The 21,363-nt window shown below is 37.3% G+C and overlaps 2 protein-coding genes across 3 annotated transcripts in view; both read right to left on the bottom strand.

The window, feature by feature from the left end:
- The window catches only part of NIT2 (nitrilase family, member 2), a 19,944-nt gene extending 19,742 nt beyond the window's left edge, over positions 1-202 (bottom strand). Inside the window, exon 1 of the mRNA XM_010841949.1 lies at positions 97-202. Coding sequence (XP_010840251.1) covers positions 97-124 — 28 coding nt within the window. The 5' untranslated portion in view covers positions 125-202. The remainder of the gene's footprint in view (positions 1-96) is intronic.
- A 5,451-nt stretch (positions 203-5,653) lies between these two features.
- The window catches only part of TBC1D23 (TBC1 domain family, member 23), a 57,811-nt gene continuing 42,101 nt past the window's right edge, over positions 5,654-21,363 (bottom strand). Inside the window, exons 13-19 of one of the 2 annotated variants that reach the window (XM_010841947.1) lie at positions 21,043-21,152; positions 16,780-16,919; positions 15,444-15,488; positions 12,411-12,499; positions 9,917-10,052; positions 8,125-8,319; positions 5,654-7,300 (exon numbers count right to left, since the gene is read on the bottom strand). In XM_010841947.1, coding sequence (XP_010840249.1) covers positions 7,219-7,300; positions 8,125-8,319; positions 9,917-10,052; positions 12,411-12,499; positions 15,444-15,488; positions 16,780-16,919; positions 21,043-21,152 — 797 coding nt within the window. In that variant the 3' untranslated portion in view covers positions 5,654-7,218. The remainder of the gene's footprint in view (positions 7,301-8,124; positions 8,320-9,916; positions 10,053-12,410; positions 12,500-15,443; positions 15,489-16,779; positions 16,920-21,042; positions 21,153-21,363) is intronic. The other variant, XM_010841948.1, reaches the window with a different exon arrangement.

The raw sequence follows: 21,363 nt of genomic DNA, 5'->3' as shown, positions 1-21,363 counted from the left end.
GGAGATGGAGAGAGAGGCTGAACGGGCGAGACGCTCCGCTGGCGTCGCACCCGAAGCCTCTACTCCGGCCCGAACTTGGGCCGCGGCGCTACTTACTGGCCATGGCTCTGCCGGGAAGCACCATAGGTACTGTTGGCGTAGCCCAGGTCTCTGGGCCAAGGCGGCGGCGCCGCGAGGGGCGGGGCAAAGCGGCGCGTCCGGGGGCGGGGCATCATCGCCCGATGCTCCGCCTCTCGCCCCGCCCCGCCCCTGGGCCTCTTGGCAGGGCTCAAAGGTTGTCTTCTTTCTGCTGCTGCTAAGTAGCTTCAGTCGTGTCCGACTCTGTGCGACCCCATAGACGACCTCCTACCAGGCTCCCCCGTCCCTGGGATTCTCCAGGCAAGAACACTGGAGTGGGTTGCCATTTCCTTCTCCAATACATGAAAGTGAAAAGTGAAAGTGAAGTCGCTTAGTCGTGTCCGACTCTTAGCGACCTCGTGGACTGCAGCCTACCAGGCTCCTCCATCCATGGTATTTTTCAGGCGAGTACTGGAGTGGGGTGCCATTGCCTTCTCCATGTCCTCTTTCAAGCGGGCCTCAAATACCTGTTAATCTCTTGCTGTTTCAGTAACATCCTTGTAGTCAGATACCGAAAGGCAAGGGACAACCTAAATCGGGGTGGTGTGCTAGTAATTATTTAACAACCTATCTCTCCGAGTCTAAACGAAAGGATTGAACCTCTTGCTAGTTGAATCACCTCTGTGGCCAGGGGAGATTACCTTACCTTATACTGATTGTTGTTGGGTCGCTCAGTTGTTCGTGGCCGATTCTGTGACCCCATGGACTGCCGCAGGCCACGTTCCACTGTCCCCTGATTCTGTGACCCCACGGACTGGAGCAGGCCAAGTTCCACTGTCCCCGTCTCTCCTGGAGTTTGTTCAAATTCATGTCTAATGAGTTGGTGATGCTATCTAACCAGATTGCCTTGGGGGATTTGAACAAGTCCCCAAAAGGAGTATAGAATTATCTTGGTTGATTTAGGCACTCTGGGTTTGGAGTACAAGGCTGCTATGAGATCCTGCTGCTGCTGCTAAGTCGCTTCAGTCGTGTCCGACTCTGTGCGACCCCATAGACAGCAGCCCACTAGGCTCTGCCATCCCTGGGATTCTCCAGGCAAGAACATTGGAGTAGGTTGCCATTTCCTTCTCCATGCATGAAAATGAAAAGTGAAAGTGAAGTCTCTCAGTTGTGTCCGACTCTTCGGGACTCCATTACTGCAGCCTACCAGGCTCCTCCTTCCATGGCATTTTCCAGGCAAGAGTACTGGAGTGGGTTGCTATTGCCTTCTCTGCTATGTGATGAGAAGAGGGGAAAAGAGAAACTAGGTTCAGACAGAATATCGTCAACAGCAGTTCAGTCCTGCAAGGAGAGCCAACCAGTCCATCCTAAAAGATCAGTCCTGAGTGTTCATTGGAAGGACTGATGTTGAAGCTGAAACTCCAGTACTTGGCCACCTGATGAGAAGAGCTGACTCATTTGAAAAGACCCTGATGCTGGCAAAGACTGAAGGGAGAAAGAGAAGGGGACGACAGAGGATGAGATGGTTGGATGGCATCACCGACTCAATGGACATGGATTTGGGTGGACTCCGGGAGTTGGTGATGGACAGGGAGGCCTGGCATGCTGCAGCCCATGGTGTCGCAGAGAGTCAGATATGATGGCGCGACTAAACTGAATATGCTGAAATCTGCTAATACTGTTTTAGGATATTTGCTTTTATTAGAATTGATTTTTAATTTGTTTGTGCTTTTGTCAAATTCGGGGAATCAAAAAGTAATAAAACAAAAATTTGCTACCCTTTAAAAATTTTTTTAAATAATTTATTTTTGGCTGTCCTGGATCTTAGTTGCTGCACAGGCTTTTCTCTAGTTGCAGCGAGTGGGGCTACTCACTTGTTTCGGTGTGCTGGCTTCTCATTGTCCTGGCTTCTCTTGTTGTGGAGCACTGGCTCTAGGGTGCAGGGTCTTCAGCAGCTGTGGGTCCCAGGCTTTAAGGCTCAATAATTATGGCACACAGCTCAGTTGCTCCATGGCATGTGGGATCTTCCCAGATCAGGGATTGAACAGGTGTCCCCTGCACTGGCAGGTGGACTCTTCACCACTGAGCCACCAGAGAAGCCCAATTTGCTACCCTTTGTGGTCTGGAATAGTTCAAATTATATTGAAATATATCTTAGTTTTTAAAAGGATACTATAAAAAACATTTTGAGGACAATTAAGGGACATTTATTTCAGTATGAACTGGATATTTGTTGCTTTAATGACTTTTATGTGAAAACTGTGATTATGCCGAACAGTCTTCATCTGAGAACATGCATGCTGAAGTATTTAGGGATGAAGTGTCAGAATGTCTGACTTGAAAATGATCAGCAAAAAAGAAAATATGTTCTTAGTAACTATGGGGTTTTTGAAGCTTTAACAGACTAACTGGACTTGGCTTTGCAGCAGGAAGATCTTTAATAACCTTCTAACTCTATGTGCTGTGTGTTTAGTCGCTCAATCGTGTCTCTTTGTGATCCCATGAACTGTAGCCCGCCAGGCTCCTCTGACCATGGGGATTCTCCAGGTAAGAATACTGGAGTAGATTGCCATGCCCTCTTCCTGGAGATCTTTCCAACCCAGGGATAGAACCCAGGAATCCCACATTGCAGGCAGATTCTTTACCATCTGAGCCGCCAGGGAAGCCCAAACATATTGCAGTGGGAAGCCTATCACTTCTCCAGGGGAACTTCCCAACCCAGGAATCGAACTGGGTCTCCGATTGCAAATGGGTTCTTTACCAGCTGAACTACCAACCACCAAATTCTGCTATTCTTACGGTCTACTGAGGCTCCATATCGATAACCTCAAGATACACAGATGACACAACCATTATGGCAGAAAGTGAAGAAGGACTGAAGAGCCACTTGATGAAAGTGAAAGAGGAGAGTGAAAAAGCTGGCTTAAAAATCAACATTCAAAAAACTAAGATCATGGCATCCAGTCCCATCAATTCATGGCAAATAGATGGGGAAAAAATAGAAACAGTGACAAACTTTATTTTACGGGGCTCCAAAATCACTGCAGATGGTGACTGCAGCCATGAAATTAAAAGATGCTTGCTCTTTGGAAGAAAAGTTATGACTAAACTAGACAGCGCATTAAAAAGCGGAGATATTACTTTGACGACAAAGGTCTGTCTGGTCAAAGCTATGGTTTTCCAGTAGTCATGTATGCATGTGAGAGTTGGACTATAAAGAAAGCTGAGTGCTGAAGAATTGATGCTTTTGAACTGCAGTGTTGGAGAAGACTCTCAATTAAGAGTCCCTTGGACTGCAAGGAGATCCAGCCATCCTAAAGGCAATCAGTCCTTAATATTCATTGGAAGGACTGATGCTGAAGCTGAAAACTCCAATACCTTGGCCACCTGATGCGAAGAACTGACTCATTTGAAAAGACCCTGATGCTGGGAAAGATTGAAGGCAGGAGCAGAAGGGGATAACAGAGGATGAGATGGTTGGATGACATCACCGACTCAAAAGACATGAGTTTAAGCAAGCTGCAGGAGTCGGTGATGGACAGAGAAGCCTGGGGTGCTGCAGTCCGTGGGGTTGCAGAGTCAAGGCATGACTGAGCAACTGAACTGAACTCAGTATTAGCTATTACAATCTGATGAAATGTCCTGGAGTTCAATAGTAGTGATGGTTGCACAACTGTGAATACACTAAAACCCACTGAACTGTAGGTAAACCTAATGATACACGGACTACATTTCAATAAAGATGTAATTTTTCAAGTTCAAGCTGTTAATGGTATAGGTGAAATATTACTTTCATTACACATTCAACCTGTGGAGTTGAGTCTTCCCTAAGTCAAACTGTCAATTTTAAGTAGAACTGCCAATCTATGGCTCTAAATTTAGTATGTTAGAATATCATGTTAAGAAGTTTTAAAGGTACTGTGTGAAACGTATCAGTGGCAAAAAATGGTTGAATAACCATCAGTAAAAATTTATCATCCCTACTAGAAACATGTGTTATTAATGATGGGCAAGTGACATCAAATCTTAAGAGGATTGATTTTACACCTTAATAAGCAATACTAATTCCCAGGGATCTGGGAGAGAAGAGGGGTACTCTTTGCACTAAATTTCTTTGAGACTTGGTTTTCTCATCTTGAAAAATACAGTAAATACCAAGGTCAAGAGAAACGCTGGGCTGGAGGAAGCACAAACTGGAATCAAGATTGCTGGGAGAAATATCAATAACCTCAGATATGCAGATGACACCATCTGCAGAAAGTGAAGAACTACAGAGCCTCTTGATGAAAGTGATAGAGGAGAATGAAACAGTTGGCTTAAAGATCAACATTCAGAAAACAAAGATCATGGCATCCAGTCCCATCACTTCATGGCAAATAGATGGGGAATTAGTGGAAACAGTGGCTAACTTTATTTTTCTGGGCTCCAAAATCACTGCAGATGGTGATTGCAGCCATGAAATTAAAAGACGCCTACTCCTTGGAAGGAAAGTTATGACCAACCTAGACAGCATATTAAAAAGCAGACATTACTTTGTCAACAAAGGTCCATCTAGTCAAGACTATGGTTTTTCCAGTGGTCACGTATGGATATGAGAGTTGGACAATAAAGAAAGCTGAGTGCAGAATTGAAGCTTTTGAACTGTGGTATTGGAGAAGACTCTTGAGAGTCCCTTGGACTGCAAGGAGATCCAACCAGTCCATCCTAAAGGAGATCAGTCCTGGGTGTTCATTGGAGGGACTGATGCTGAAGCTGAAACTCCAGGACTTTGGCCACCTGATGCAAAGAGCTGACTCATTCGAAAAGACCTTGATGCTGGGGAAGATTGAAGGCAGGAGGAGAAGGGGATGATAGAGGATGAGATGGTTGGATGGCATCACCGACTCAATGGACATGGATTTGGGTGGACTCCGGGAGTTGGTGATGGACAGGGAGGCCTGGCGTGCTGCGGTTCATGAGGTCACAAAGAGTCAGACACGACTGAGCGACTGAACTGAACTGAACCAAACTCATAATACTGCAACCCCTGCAATTCTGGAGGGTACACAGATATGGGTATCCCAGAGTGAATTCTAGTTCTCTGGGTATCAGACCAGCGCAGAGAGGATACAGCTACGTAAGTGCCTGGTGCAATCAGTGACAAGTATTTTCATTTGATATTCATGAATAATAACTGGGCTATTAAGATGAGCAAACAATTTTAGACAAGTAGTTCAAGGGAGTAATTTACTACACATAGAATGTAATGTCATTAGTTTTAAACTCCCTCTTTCCTCTTACCCATCTGGATGAACACAAAGAGGAATCTAATACTTTCAAACCTGAAATTGGAACACTTCAATTCCACTGTAAGGATAGCCCTCAATCTCCTAATTTTGTGGTATCTGTAGAGATTTACAACTGGGTGGAAATGGATAAAGAGAGAGAGATACTGTCATTAAGAACAAAGTTTTGAGGACTTCCCTGGTGGTCCAGTGGTTAAGAGGCTGCACTCTCAATGCCTCCAGTGCCGAGGGTACAGGTTCTATCCCTGTTGGGGAACTAAGATCCTATGTGCATGTTGGCATGGCCAAACACAAAAACAAAAACCACAAAGTTTTGAGCAAATTGTACTGATTTATTTACAACTGTAATTTATAAAGAGTAACACAAACATCTTTACATTAATATTATGAAAAAAGTCCCATGGCTGAAATGGGCAAAAAATGAGACTTCAGGACATTTCTAAAAGGGGCACCAAAAGAAGGGGAAAAATGCAATACAACAGTCGTGGGGAGTTATAAATATCAAGTATTGTACCAGGTGCAGTTTCATGCAAATGTCTTCAACCACTCAAACTGTTTTTATTTAGATACGAGAATAAAATATCTTGAACTATGTTGCCTTTTATTCACTTGATTTCCTTTAAGTAAATTAAAATATCTGGCTGTAAACAGGATACATCTGAATATTTCTATCAACCCCTAGAGATAATCCATGACATTTTAGGACATGGCAGGTTGTGAGGACTTGTTACTTCCCAAACAGATTTTTGTAAGCAGTCATTCCATGGCCCCAAATGTGTTCCTGGATTTCTTTCACCAAATGTGTCTAACACAAAACTCAATGAATTAAACTGAGAAAGCTGCAAAATAAAGCAGACCACTTGCAGTTTTGTCATATTAAGAGAATAAAAATCATTTCAAACCACTAGAACTTTAATAAGAAAACAAAAAAACAAGAGAAAAATATTTCATGAAGTGATGATAAAAACTAGTTTATACAGCTCTCCGATCATCTAGCTTTTCTTTAAGTCAGTGTTAGTGTGGTCACAGACATAATCTCACAGAAGATAAATCCATGTGTGCTCAGCACCTGTTTTGAAATATCCTAAATCAAATACTCCTCTTGTAATAGAGACCAATGACACTTGTAAAGATACAATTTTGTCCCCCAAGTGTTAATTTTAATCTTAACATGCCTACCTACTTATTATAATGCTTTTAACTGCTCCTTAGATACAATTAAGATGAAGTGTAGTATCTAAAGCACTCAGTGTTAAGATTATTAGCTAATGGTACAAAGATGACTTAGAACTGATGTTTCAACATTTTACTAGCTGGTCTGAATTTGAATTGGCTGGAATCTTCATCCATTTTATTAAAAAGATTTCACTCTTTTTAAGAACAGAAATGGCAAACTAATTATTGATCTATATAATACTTTTTAGTTTCTGATACTGCTCAGTGGGTAAAACTAAATGTAGCAATTAAAGGGGTCTCTTCAGTGAATTCTATCTCTAATTTTCAGTGAAGACATTGCAAATACACATGTGTATGGTTGTTTTTAAATCTGAAACTGATGCATGTTCTCTTAAAACAGCTCTTCAAAACAGAACTGCATTCTGCACCCTTAGTTTATAAGGGCACAGGGTCAGCTACTTTCAAGTCATTTGATAACTGACCTTTATAAGAAATCATTTTACAAAACCAAAAATGCAAAAGAAAATTAAAAAAAAATTTAACTGTCCAGAGATTGATTATAATAATTTATACTTTCTTAGACTTGCTATTTAAGCACCCCCATAAGCAAATGAAAGTCTCCAATTAGTATTCAGTCAGGAAAATATGTCCATATTTCTCTTGGTTGCCTTAATTTCTTTTGAAATAATTTTCGTTTATATTAACTTTCCAAAGCATCCAAAACTTTCATGATCTGTTGTTTTATGGCTTTGGTAGCATCTCCTGCATTTGGAATCAAATACCTATGGGGAGAAAAATATATGTTAATAACACTGCCTTCTGTTGAGGACTCAGATTCCACTTCCAATGGGGAAGTGACCCACAAACCCAGCACAGACGCCCTCCCATGTACTCCCCCCGTCACTTCTCTCAACATATACTCAAAAGTGCTATTTTGAAAGAAAGAAAATCCAAGTGCAAAATGATTTTTCTAATTATTGTGTAGAGCAAGGTGGAATGAACTGGAGATCAGGAGTCAGGAGGGCTATATTTGATTCTAACACAAGCTAAGTGTGAAGATCTGTTAGTCACTCAATCCCTCTGGGCTTCACACTGTTACCTGTACGATTAAAGATGATTTAGCTTCAACAGCAATGTGGCTACAGCCCTGATGCCAGTCCAAGAACTGTTTGTCACTGGTCCGCAAGAAGGCGAGGAGGAGCCTGTATCAGACTGTTAACTAACTACATCATCCAGCACACTGCTTAGTTCACTGAGACTTTTCAAAACAAGAACTTTTTGATGAAGGAAAATAAAAACAGTGACTTACATTCCGAGAAAAGCTCATTTACTTGCAAAGCAGCATGCAGTGCAGCACTGATGTAGGGTATTCCTAAAGACCCTTCTGTCAAAGTCTGTGAAGTTAGCTATGGCACTTAATGAAATCATGTGCTAATGCCTAATCCATATATTACAACAAATTTGCAAGGAAAAGATAGCAGGAATACCAATAAAAGTGGTTCAGGTATCCTATTCCACCATCCATTTCCCCAAAGTGAGAAACAAATCATGTTTAATCATGAACTAATTCAGTAATTCAGATAATATCATCCTAAGAAAATCTTACCTTTCGATTGCCAAGATTTCTATTCCTGAAGCGCTACTGTTTCCATACTTGAAGGTAATTAGCTCAGGATGTTTTTTTTTGGATGTTATTTTAACTACAGAATTTAGTGCTTGTCGAGACTGTATATAGGCCAATCCTTTTCGTGAAAGAATCTCCCTTAAACAGTACATATGTGTTGCAGTAACCAACAGATGACTTGAGAGAGACAAAAGATTAAAAAAAGCAAAAAGAAATGTCATTCAGAACAGCTGTTACTTCAACAGTCCCAATTAAAAAAATTTTCAACTCCAGATGAAACTACTTTTGAAGGCAAAGGATCACTATTGATTTAAATAAGCTACTTAATAACAGCTTTTAATTTGCCTTTAGTTGCAGGCAAAATTAGTGTTTTATTGACAGATAAATTCTGTAACTATTTAAGAGTAAAGTTTATATTTAATATAATAAAAACTATAATTAGAAATTATTAAAATAATGGATTTTTGGAATCTATTCTACATGTAGTATATTTGAAATATACTACCTTTCAGACTTTTAACAGCAAACTATCCTCATGTGACATACCATAGCATATACTTTATATCAAAGCAATACCTGGACTGCCTTACATATTTAGTAATATTCTGAAACGGGCCCCAAAGACAAAATAAGGATAGAATTATTAACACCCACACCATGCCTTGTGTCTCAGCTCACTTTTAGTATAGTAACAGTACTCACACACTTTTATGAAATACAATAAGACAGATATCCAGAATGAGGGACATTCTGCAGAAAACCTGACCTAGACTCAAAGGATTCACTCATCATGAAGAAAAGCGGGCAGTATGATGAGGGGAGCACTACTGTTGTTCAAGGGATGAGACTAAGGAGAGAGAGAAGGCAAATGCGATGTGTAAAACAGGACTAGACCCTGGATCAGGAAAAAAGGATAAAGACTATAAAAGATACCTTGGAGATACTGTGAAAAATTTACATGTGGTCTGCATGTTACATGATGCTCATTTTTAAGGTTTTTAAAGATGTGACAGTGTTATTGGAATTGTGGAGGAGACTATTCATATTCTTGAGAGATTTATGCTAAAGCACTTGTCATATTTATAAGCTGCTTCTGAGTGGTTTGACAACGGAAAAATGTGTATATGTGTATGTATTTACAAAGATATTTACACAGAGAGATGGGATACTGTGAAAAAAAGTTAAAAGTAGCTGAGTTTGAGAGAGGCTTATATTCTATGTACTATTCAACTTATCTGTTTAAATTTTTCCCAAAAAATTACCTAAAAAATATTTTTTTAAAAACCAAGATATATAATACAAGCTGACAGAAGAAATTCTATCTTACTGTACTTAGATACATAGAATTTCTTTCGCACTTAACCTTCATATCACGACTTCCCTAAATTCAATCTTACTTCTGAAGAAGGCATTTTAAGAAGTACCGAGGGACTTACCTGGTGGCACGGTGGGTAAGAATCCGCCTGCCAATGCAGAGGACACAGGTTTGGTCCCTGGTCCAGGAAGATTCCATATGCCATCAAGCAACTAAGCCCATGCGCCACAACTACTGAAGCCTGTGAGCTCTACCGCTCCAGCAGTTTCCAACTACTACTAAGCCTACATACTCCAACTACTAGAGCCTGTGCTCCACACGAGAGAAACCACCGCAATGCGAAGCCTGTGCACAGCAACAAAGAGCAGCCCCCACGCCCAGAAAGTCCATGCACAGCAACGAAGACCCAGTGCAACCAAAAATGACATTTAGAAAAAATTCAACTTAAAGAAAAAGTACCTAGGAAACATGTGTCCACTTTCTTTCACTTCTTTACAAGGAAAATGATGCTTGACATCTGGCTTGTTTATCCAAGTCTGAATGTTCACAACCTCTTTTCTATCATCATCTGACATTGAAGAACTGTCGATTTCATCTGTAAAGAATTTAAGATGTTAAAAGTGGGTATCACCAACTTTAAAAATGATAGCCTGAAAAAATTTCAGTAGTATTTTAAACAGACAGGTTGAAAAACAAAACAATCGATTCTAACCCAGCTACTGTATTTCCTGTGCCAATGATACTAATATAAAAGTATTATGATGAAACATCACTACATATGGTAAGAAAATCAAGTGAAAATATAACATATATACTTTTATTACAATATTAAACTACCTGAGGAATTTCAACTTTTTTGATTTATACGACGTAACTCTAATCTATGACTAGTCTGTAGGGAGATGGTGGAATTGTCCAATCATTATATTACCACCTATCTTGAGGGCAAAAATGGCTGAGTTCTTTTTCTCTTGCTGGTTTCTTTTCCTTTTTTGTTCATTGAAGTACAGTTGATTTACATAATTATATCAGTTTCAGGTGTATAACATAGTGATTCAATATTTTTATAGATTACACTCCATCTACAGAATTACTGGCTTCTGATTCTGGGGGATAATCCTGGGATAAGTAAGTCTATTTAGTGGGGTTTTATGTGAGAGAAATATAAGACATTCCTGTTATTCTGTTTTTCTAATTTAAGAAAGGGAATTACACTCCCTAGAGTTAATTGCAGATGTTCTTCTCTTCACTTTTCAAGAAATCAAAATACAAGAGACATAGTAAAAAAATGAAATCTCATGTATCTATTCACTTCTGGCTTAAATAAAAATTAAGCCCTCATGGATTTCTGCCCAATCACATCCCCATTTCTTTTCCACCAAGAAACAGTGACTATCTGAATTTGGTGTCACATCTTTACTTTTAATCAAACAAGAATATTATTAAATAATATACTGTTTTGCATTCTAAGTTAACATAAATAATAGACTGCTCAACTGTATTCTTCTCCAACTGCTACCCTATTCCCAACATTATAAATTTTACCCATGTTGACAATCATAGCTCCAGTTTTCTTATTTTCATTTCTGTGTAATTTTCCAGAGTGTAAATACATATGTATAGATATAAAAACATGATATGTGAAAATACACCAACATTTCTTCATCCATTTCCTTCTTTTGTTAATGGAATAACAAATATTTAGGGAAAGACAGACTGATAGGTAACAGGAAAATGACAGAAGAGACAGAGCAAAAAGGAGAAAGGGAAACAATTACAAATAGCATACAGAAGTTTATGAAACAGAAGGTAAGAATAGCTAGAGAAGGTGTTGGGGAAAAGCTATAAAGAAATAAAGTACAATGTACTGATTATTTTGTTATACTATAAAAGAGAAAATGTACTTTTAGAGTTTTTATACAGGGATATAAAAATATTATATAGAAGAAAAATAAAAATTCTGTATTTGCTTCAAAAAAATTACATATAGAAAATTATTTTCCCTTCAATGCAGTTTTCAGGAAGGTGACTGTAATATACATTAAACTGTCAAATGTGAGTCCCTCTAATCTGGCAATCTTACTGGGAATTATTTACCCTCTAGATACACTTGCAAAAGTTCACCTAGATATATGTGAATATTCATTCATGTACACACACACACACACACAAAGATAGCCACTGCTATTTGCAATAGTAAAAAGAACTGGAAAACTACCAGGGTCAACTGGGAGAAGACTGATTTAATTATGGTGCATTTGTATAACAGGAAGTCAGCTGTGGGCTGAGGTGGAAAATACACAATATGTATTACTAAGTGAAAAAAGCAAGATGAGATTTGGGAGTATTCTTCTTGTTTTGTACTTTTATATACAACATATATTTAATATATAGTATATATATTTATATATTTTTTCTAACTCAACACACATTAATACTAATTATGATCACTTAGGGTAATCTGAGCAGTGGGATTATGAACAAAAACAGTAATTTTTTAAAACATAAAGACAATCACGAATTTCCCTGGCACAATATCCCCATCTTGTGGCCCTTTAGGATATTGCCTCCAGTTTCAAAAGGCTCTTTTCAGAGGTCTCAATTTTGAGATTTCCTGAACTTGAGTCCCACAACTCTTAATCCCCTACATGGCTGAATCAAGGGGATTTACGTCCAATCCCATGGATTTAAATACTATTTATACCCTGATAATTCCCAGATTATCACCGGCTTAGACATCTCTCCTCAACTAGACTCCTGTAATTATTGCCTACTCAGCATTTCTACTGCATAATTTAAGGCATCTAAAACCAAACTCTTAACAGAAAAACCACAGACTCTCCAATCTCCTCTACAGAATCTCACTGTGTCTTGCTGGTCCCAGAACGATCTCTACAATCACTCCTGATGCCTGAGGAAAGCAGTCTGTATACAGAGAAGTGTAGTACCACACCTGTGTCGTATTCTTCCTCATCCCCGATGCTGAAAACAGGCTTCACACCACGATAAGGCTTACCCACTCTGTCACTGCTGCTCACATGCCTATAATTCAGAGAATTGTAAGAGGGAAATCATCACTTAAGTTTCTAAAGATTTTCCCCAAGTATCATCTGAATATTAAAATACAAATGTTCTTTGTCCACCCCCTACCTCACCATGTACCACCCAGTTTCAGGCCAGCTATGTTAAGGAAATTGAAACAAGATAAGGAAATCATGTTAGCAAAAGAGGCACAAGGGCTTGGTGTGCAGAATGCTTTCAAATCTGTAAAAATTATGGTTTAAACAATTTTAATGTTCACATAAACCAATGCACTGGGACATTCCTTAACCTCTGAGCTCTGTGTCCTCAGCTGTAAAACGGTAATGACAATATCTACTCTTCCTGGCTACTGTGAAAATTAAATCAGTTAATATCTGGTAAAGCTCTTGAAATAATGTCTGGCATACAGCAAGTGCTACATACATGTTTCTTAGACACAACAGTTTATGAAACCAAATATTCATGGGCTTCTCATGGGTACAGATTCATGGGCTTCTCTAAACCTAAGGGCTTCTCATTTGGGTACAGATGTCTTAAGGCTTTTCCTCCCATTTTTTGTAATTTCTGTTACTTCTGTCTCAATAGAAACTAAGATGCTACTTCTTTTACATAAATAAACCATGAAAATTCTCAAGTGAGAATAAACCACTTCATTCTCAAGTGGCAGAAACAAACAACATGTAAACTCAAACTTAATTAGTTCTGTAGGAAGTTCTCTTTTTTATATAAAAATCAATACCTTGTTACTTTTCAGGTAATCGCCAATAAACCAAGAAATACAATTAAAATATTTAGATAAAATTTTACATGTTTCTGGAGAAAGAGTACTATTTGTAGGATAAAGTTCAGCTAAGATAATCTATGATGAAGGAAAATTGTGACTTGCTTTTTCCCTTGTCATGTTAAGATAGAGTTCAATTAAGTTGTCTTAGAATTCAGTTTTTCCAAAAAAACAGAGATCAAATCTATATTTTAAATAATTTCTTAATACATAGCATCAATAAAAATAATGACCTAATTTGGTTAAAATAAGCTTAAATCTTTACTTCTCCCAAAACAATATTCCTTAACAGAAAACCAACAAGAGTTGAGTGTATGACAGAATTGTAAATTAACCAATACACTGCTTACAGTTTAAGTTAAAATCATAAAATCATTTGATTTTTATGCTAAAACATATCTAATGTAAAGTTATCCTATAAATTAGCAAATTTTACTCATTAAAGACAAAAATATGAAAGAAATAATTAAAATAAATCTATGCACTCAGATTCAGCTCTCTAACAAAAGGCAAAGACAAACACAGCTTTATGTAACAATACATTTGTGTCATCTAGATTATAAAATTGTATGAGATTGTGTTATTGGTTCTCTCCTGATATTAAAGCATAATTAAACTTCTATAATATAGAAAGTAACGAAGATAATGTTTACAGTAAATGCTTGTACCAGAATGTTTGTATGAATAAAGTGACATCCAAAAAAAAGATACCAAGCTATACATTATTGAGCAAAATGTATAATACAATGCAGTTTTTATAAACAAGATGGCTAAAGATAACTAACAAAGTTCTTAAAAGACTATCAAAAACTGAAACTCAATATCTGGACTCTTTAAAAAGCAGTCTATCTATGCTTTTTTGCAGAAACAAAATCTACAAAATAGTCTGAATAGATTTTAACTTTACTTACTGGGCTCAAAAACAAACCACATTTATTCTAACTTTTCATTAAATTCTATTTTCAAAATGGATATAATCTCTAGGGACCAGAAAAGATAATTTTTAATTTTTTAAAAATTATTTGGGATAAAATTTGGAAGTTAAAAAAAAAATCAGAGTAATTCGATGGTCCTGTAACAAGAGAAAACAGAAACATGATTCACAAGTAGATTATAATTTTAAAAGAAGCCATCCCCTTTAAAATTATAAAATTCTAATAGAAGCTCTGTAACTGGCATCATACAGGAGCAGTCACAGTAAATAAAATCTCTTATATGTAAGTTGAAAGTAAACTACTGCTAAAAATGCTACTTCTAATTCACTGAAAACACTGAAATGATCTGCCAAAAAAGTCAACCTCATTATTCCAGAGCTTAACTTACTTTTCAAAGTATGACTAGAACTTCTTTTTAAATGTTCATAGGTATTGCTATAATTGATATTCAAATTAAAATTGTAGAAAAGTCGTGCATATAAAAATGTAAAGCCATATATATAAGGTTCTATTGTTTATCCTAATTGAAGATCCAGTAGATTTCTAAACTTTAAACCTATGGAATTTAATAAACACCCCAATTTTACTGGGATAAGAGAAGAGATGGATTATATATTAACATGTCCACTGTGGCCTAATTTCTTTCAAGGAAAAGCAAAGGCAGAACCCTAGAACTGGAGTTCTTTGGAACTGATTTATATAATGTTGTCTCTCTAACTTAAACACATACACCTTATTAAGAAAATTCTAGCAATATTATCAAATGACATAGTGTACATGAAATAACAAAAAATTGGAACCGCAAACTATGCTTTTTTTCAGGTGCTACAATTTTCTCCACTGTTAGGGCATGAGACAGAGTAAATGATCTCCAAAGCTAACAGCCTCCCAACTCTGAGACTACGTATTTTCTTTGTTTCATCTTCCTCTGTCTTAGAATAAAAACATGAAATTTGTTTTATAAAATTGTGTTTGAATGTATGTGATTTTCATCTGAGGAACAGGAGATATAAAAGGAGAGGCAAGGAAAAAAATTTAAATGATCAAGCAAAAAAACCAAAAGGAAAGCATAACAGCATCACACACTCCTAAAAGCAGAATGAGAAGAGTTCAGCATTTGAGACAGCTGCATGAAATCTGAGCCAAGACAGCAACAGGCTTAGAGACAGCGTGATGCATGCCAAAGGAAAAGGATGGTCCAGTAAAGCTGTGCTACTCGTTGGCTTACCGCTCGGTACATGTTCTGTCTGGCCAAGGAAGATTGAAAGACATTCTACAGCAAATTGAGGCAGAGGACAGAACAATATGATTATTAAAAACACAACAGCTTTAAAACAAAAATATAATCAGTTTTTCTAATTGTGTATATTAAAAAGAAAATGTTTTGATGATCCCAAGTACAAAGGAAAATGAAGAAAAGCCAGTTTCAAGTGATTATTTAACAAAGAGAATAGTCTTTTCAACTTAGTATTATCACCAGTTCATTTTAAAATAAAATTTTAAGTGTTCAGGCTACAAAATGTAGCAATAATAGTACCCTAATTGAGAATGCATTAATTAAAAGTATTTTTAAAAATAAAGCTTTTGAAAGCAGACACAATTTTAATGAGCAAAAAAAACTTTCAGCCTTGATAAAAAAACTTTTAACATTATTTATCAGTTGCCCATTTTAGACAAAGTATAGTTTTTTGGATTAATGAAAATAACCTACATCTTGTTATTTACTAAACGAAAAATATATATACCTCTGTATGCATATGTACTTTATTTAATAAAATGAAAAATAGTACATTCCTTATATTCAGTTCTTAAAGTCAAATACTTCAACTCTCCTAGTACACTGCAAGTAAGACATGAAATTAAATACTATAATACATTTCCAAGATGAGGCCTGCTTAGAAACGAATTTCACACTGGAATTATTAGGTTCGCTTTGAACTCTAAGAACAAGAAAGATCAGTGAAACTAACGTGGAGAAAAAGAAAACATATTGTGCACTCACAGTCCCAGTGAGAAACAATATAATAGACATTCTTAAACTTCCTTATCATTTGTTAGCTGGTTACTTCATTTGTAATTCATGGGAGAAGTGAGGTCACACATGCCGTGAACAAAATTCTATGAAGATCTGAATTCTTAAACTTAAGAAAACGGGGTTCTGCTTTATTTAGTATGACTCAATTTTCTAGGTTTTAAATTCCTGAAGCCAAGAAAGAGATTACTGCTATGACATTACTGCACTTAACAGATGATTCCAACCACGTGACAGGTGGGATTATACATAATAGTGCTGGAATATTTTTTTCTAATGAATGGCTTGAAGGGGCAGAATTATTATTTGCCACCTATTCCGGGCAGTGGAAGAAGAGAGTAATCTTCATAGTCAACCTTTACAGCAATAAAGAACATCTCTGTGATGATAATGAAAACTGGAATCATCTAATAAAAAAATATAATTTACAATCTTTTTTTAAAGCACATTCTATTCAACTAACATTTACTGTAAGATACTTTTCTTCAGCTTGAATTACTCATCACAAATTCATACTGTATAAGTAACTCACCGGTCCACAGGAGTTGATGTATTCTCAATAAAGCTGATAACTTTTTCCCTGACATTAACAGATTTTGTCTTCAAAGCAACAGTCATTTTATTAACTAATGATTTCATTCCTCTATCATTTGAACCATTAGAAGATTCACCCTAGGGGGGAAAAAAAAGAATTTACTGATGAATTAACTGCTCTCCAAATAACTAGCAAGACACACTACTGCTGAAGGTTGTCTCGATGTTATGCACTGAACTGGGTGCACCTCCTACCACAAAATCATATTTTAAAGTCCTAATTACCCAGTATACCTCAGAAAATGACTGTAGGTGGAGACAGGGCCTTTAAAGAGTAAATTAAGGTTAAATGAGGTCATGTAATAGGTAGGCCCGATCCAAAATGACAGATGTCCTTACAGGATAAAGGGGAGACATCGGGGACTTACCAGCCCAGAAAAAAGGCCATGTCATCTGCAAGCTGAAGACAGGTGCTTCTGGAGAAATTAAACATGTCACCCCTTTGATCCCAGACCTCTAGCCTCCAGGACAATGAGGAAATAAATTTATGTTGTTTAAGTCACCTAATCGGTTGTGTTTTGTTAAGGCAACCCGAGTAGACTGACACACTGGGTGAAACCATTTTAGGAACGGAAGGTAGAAATGAAAACTGAGGATATGTACTACACACATAAATGTGTGCAACCTGAAACTACCTTTTATTCAGTAAGAAATGAAATTATTGACCTCTTAACTCAGATAACTCTATAAAAATAAGTAAAATTACAATCACAGTATCATTCATATAGCTAAATTTTGAAACATTTATTCTTTGTAAATTTTTGCTGTTTAAGACATTATTACTTAGGTCTTTATTTCTCAAGAAAAGTCATCTTTATGCACCTAGTGTAACAGATTTGAGTATAATTCTTAGATTGTATATAACTGTTCCTTTACATCCTACTGCAGCGGTTCCCAGTCCTTGTGGCACTAGGAACCAGCTTCGTGGAAGACAGTTTTTCCACAGATGGGGGCTGGGGAATAGTTCAGGCATTAGGGAGTGGCAGAGGAAGCTGCTTTGCTCATTCACCTCCCGCCACTCACCTCCTGCTGTGCTGCACAGTGGGTTTCTAAGAGGCCTTGGACCTCTCTGCCCTACAGGCAAGTTGGTTGCAGATGTCACAAGTTTAAAAATTTGCCTATCTTCTGCCCATTAATTCCTCTTCAGGATTTATGGGAAGGAAATAATCAGAAAATGCCCTAGGATTTAGTCACTAAACTATTTTTTAAAAAGTTTAAAAAACAAGCATTTAAAAATATTAGAAAATGCTCAAACGTTCAGTGAAAAAGCAGAAAATAAACCTATTTGTACACTCTGAGCACTACTTTTAAAATATAATACTAAAAAAAAGCATTATAAAAGATGTGAAGAAAATATTTCAAAATATGAACAGCTGTTATCCATGGTTAGGTAACAATTAATTTTGCTTTCTTTGTATTTTTAATATTTACATATGATGCTGTAATGAAATGTATTATTTTTATTTTTAAAACAAGTCATTAATAAAAATGTATTATTTTTACTTTTAAAACAAGTAAGTCATTAACTAAAATATGTTACTTTTATTTTTAAAACAAGTAAGGCATTAACTAAATAACATAAAAATCATGTTTCCATTTCCATATCCAACTTCAAAACCAAATTATACTGACCATGGAATTCTTTGGTACTTTAGAAGATAACACATCTTTAAGAGTTTCTTTAATAGCCTCACTCATTGCTTTTCAAATCTGAAGATAAAAACTTCAATAGAGAGACTATCCAATGCTGTGGGTGGGAATATAAATTAGAATGATGTTTTTTAGAGGGCAATTTGATAATAATGCAGAATTCTAAGGATTCTGACATGTAATCTTTTGATCAAGTTATTTCATTTCTAGGACAAAATAATGTCATATGCAAACATTAGTACAAAAATTAATAGTAGTGTGCACAACAGAAAAAGACTGGAAGCAATGTAAATATTCAATAATAAGGGACTAACAAAACAAATTATAATATATCCATAGTATTTAGATATTAAAAACGAAAACAGCAAATATTTATTAAATAAATGGTGAGCTCCTAAATATCTAAAAGATCATGCTGAAAATTCTTCTCTAATTCTCAGAGCAGCTTTATCTGCACGATTTGACAATAATTTGCTTTGACTTACAAGACTGAAGATAAGCCTCAATTCATCATCTAATGAGTTACAAAGTTTATCTGAGCCACCAGTGAAGTATAAAGTATGTAAGTGACACTATATAGTATGCAAGTGACAGGTACTACACTTTACGTTCACTTGTACATTTAATTCTCATGTCATTATTATGAAGAAAGTTCTGGTATTATCACCCCTATTTGCACAGATGGAGAAACCAGAGTGGAAATGATCTTGCTGGAGATCATGAAGAAAATAAGTTCTGGAGATAAAACCTGAGTACCCAGGTAAGTCTGATTGGTAAGCTCAGGACTATACTGGAATTTTCCTTCTATTTCTGATTTAAAGAATGATCATCAGGTAGATAAGGATCATTACTTGTGAAGAAAACAATTTAATGACAGAGCCAGGCTTCAGCAATATGTGAACCATGAACTTCCAGATGTTCAAGTTGGAGGAACCAGAGATCAAATTGCCAACATCCGCTGGATCATGGAAAAAGCAAGAGAGTTCCAGAAAAACATCTATTTCTACTTTATTGACTATGCCAAAGCCTTTGACTGTGCGGATCACAACAAACTGTAGAAAATTTCAAGAGATGGGAATAATAGACCACCTGACCTGCCTCTTGAGAAATCTGCATGCAGGTCAGGAAGCAACAGTTAGAACTGGACATGGAACATCAGACTGGTTCCAAATAGGAAAAGAAATATGTCAAGGCTGTATATTGTTATGTCAAGGCTGTTTATTGTCACCCTGCTTATTTAACGTATATGCAGAGTACATCATGAGAAACGCTGGACTGGATGAAGCACAAGCTGGAATCAAGATTACTGGGAGAAATATCAATAACCTCAAATATGCAGATGACACCACCCTTATGGCAGAAAGTGAAGAATTTTTGATGAAAGTGAAAGAGGAGAGTGAAAAAGCTGGCTTAAAGCTCAACATTCATAAAATGAAGATCATGGCATCCAGTCCCATCACTTCATGGGAAATAGATGGGGAAACAGTGGAAACAGTGGCTGACTTTATTTTACGGGGCTCCAGAATCACTGCAGATGGTGACTGCAGCCATGAAATTAAAAGATGCTTACTCCTTGGAAGGAAAGTTATGACCAACCTAGACAGCATATTCAAAAGCAGAGACATTACTTTGCCAACGAAGGTCTGTCTAGTCAAGGCTATGGTTTTTCCAGTAGTCATGTATGGATGGAAGAGTTGGAATGTAAAGAAAGCTGAGCGCCAAAGAATTGATGCTTTTGAACTGTGGTGCTGGAGAAGACTCTTGCGAGTCCCTTGGACTGCAAGGAGATCCAACCAGTCCATCCTAAAGGAGATCAGTCCTGGGTGTTCATTGGAAGGACTGATGTTGAAGCTGAAACTCCAATAACTACTGCCACCTGATATGAAGAGCTGACTCATTTGAAAAGACCTGATGCTGGGAGGGATTGGGGGCAGGAGGAGAAGGGGATGACAGAGGATGAGATGGCTGGATGGCATCACCGACTCGATGGACATGGGTTTGAGTGAACTCCGGGAGTTGGTGATGGACAGGGAAGCCTGGTGTACTGCAGTCCATGGGGTCACAAAGAGTCAGACACGACTGAGCGACTGAACTGAATGCAGATGATACAAAGTACAGAAAACACATAAAAGACTTATTGCCCAAATATTTCCAAAGAAGAACAGAATGGATTTACCCTCACTATTCTCCTGGGACAAACTAATTGGGAGAGTCCTGAGAATCAACTCACTTTAAAGTCCAAGTTAATCACAGGAGTCAGAATTATCTCCGTTGATATTTAAACAGAAGTAGAAAATTGTCACTAAGTGATACCAAGTTGCAGCTGGGGAGGGAGAAGTCTGAATTCAGCAAGGAGACCGCCAGAACTCCTGACTAGTTTAACTATGCAGGTCGGCTCCTGTGATTTCATTAACCTCACAACAATATGCGTCCTCATTGTACTTGTTTGAAATATTTTGACTCCATTTCTTTTATGGTGAGTATTTAGATGTTAATCATCATTTCTGAGCATTCATCCAAATCTGGTGACATATTCTACATACATACTTACATCCACAGAAGAATTGATGCTGCTCCTTGAGCCTGAGGTGCTAGCAATCCAATGGCCATATCCGTTTTCTGGTCCATCCACATTGATGTCTGCCAGGTGCTGCTGCAGTGCTTAAAGATAAAGAGGAAGAAGGAAAAAAAAATCCTGATATATCAACCCCCCTTAGAAGTCTGATAAACATGTCAGACATGACTTAGCAACTGAACAACAGAAGCTGAATGAAAAAGATCCAAGGGCATAATCACAGGTATTTCTTTCACAGCACCTTTGTAAAGAATAAAAGATGCCAGGCTACAGAAAGTTTTCCTTTCCCTCCTCTTT

This window comes from Bison bison, unplaced genomic scaffold, assembly GCF_000754665.1.
Source record: "Bison bison bison isolate TAMUID 2011002044 unplaced genomic scaffold, Bison_UMD1.0 scf7180017864168, whole genome shotgun sequence".
NCBI lineage: Eukaryota > Metazoa > Chordata > Mammalia > Artiodactyla > Bovidae > Bison > Bison bison.
This window is presented reverse-complemented; position numbering and strand designations above follow the sequence as displayed.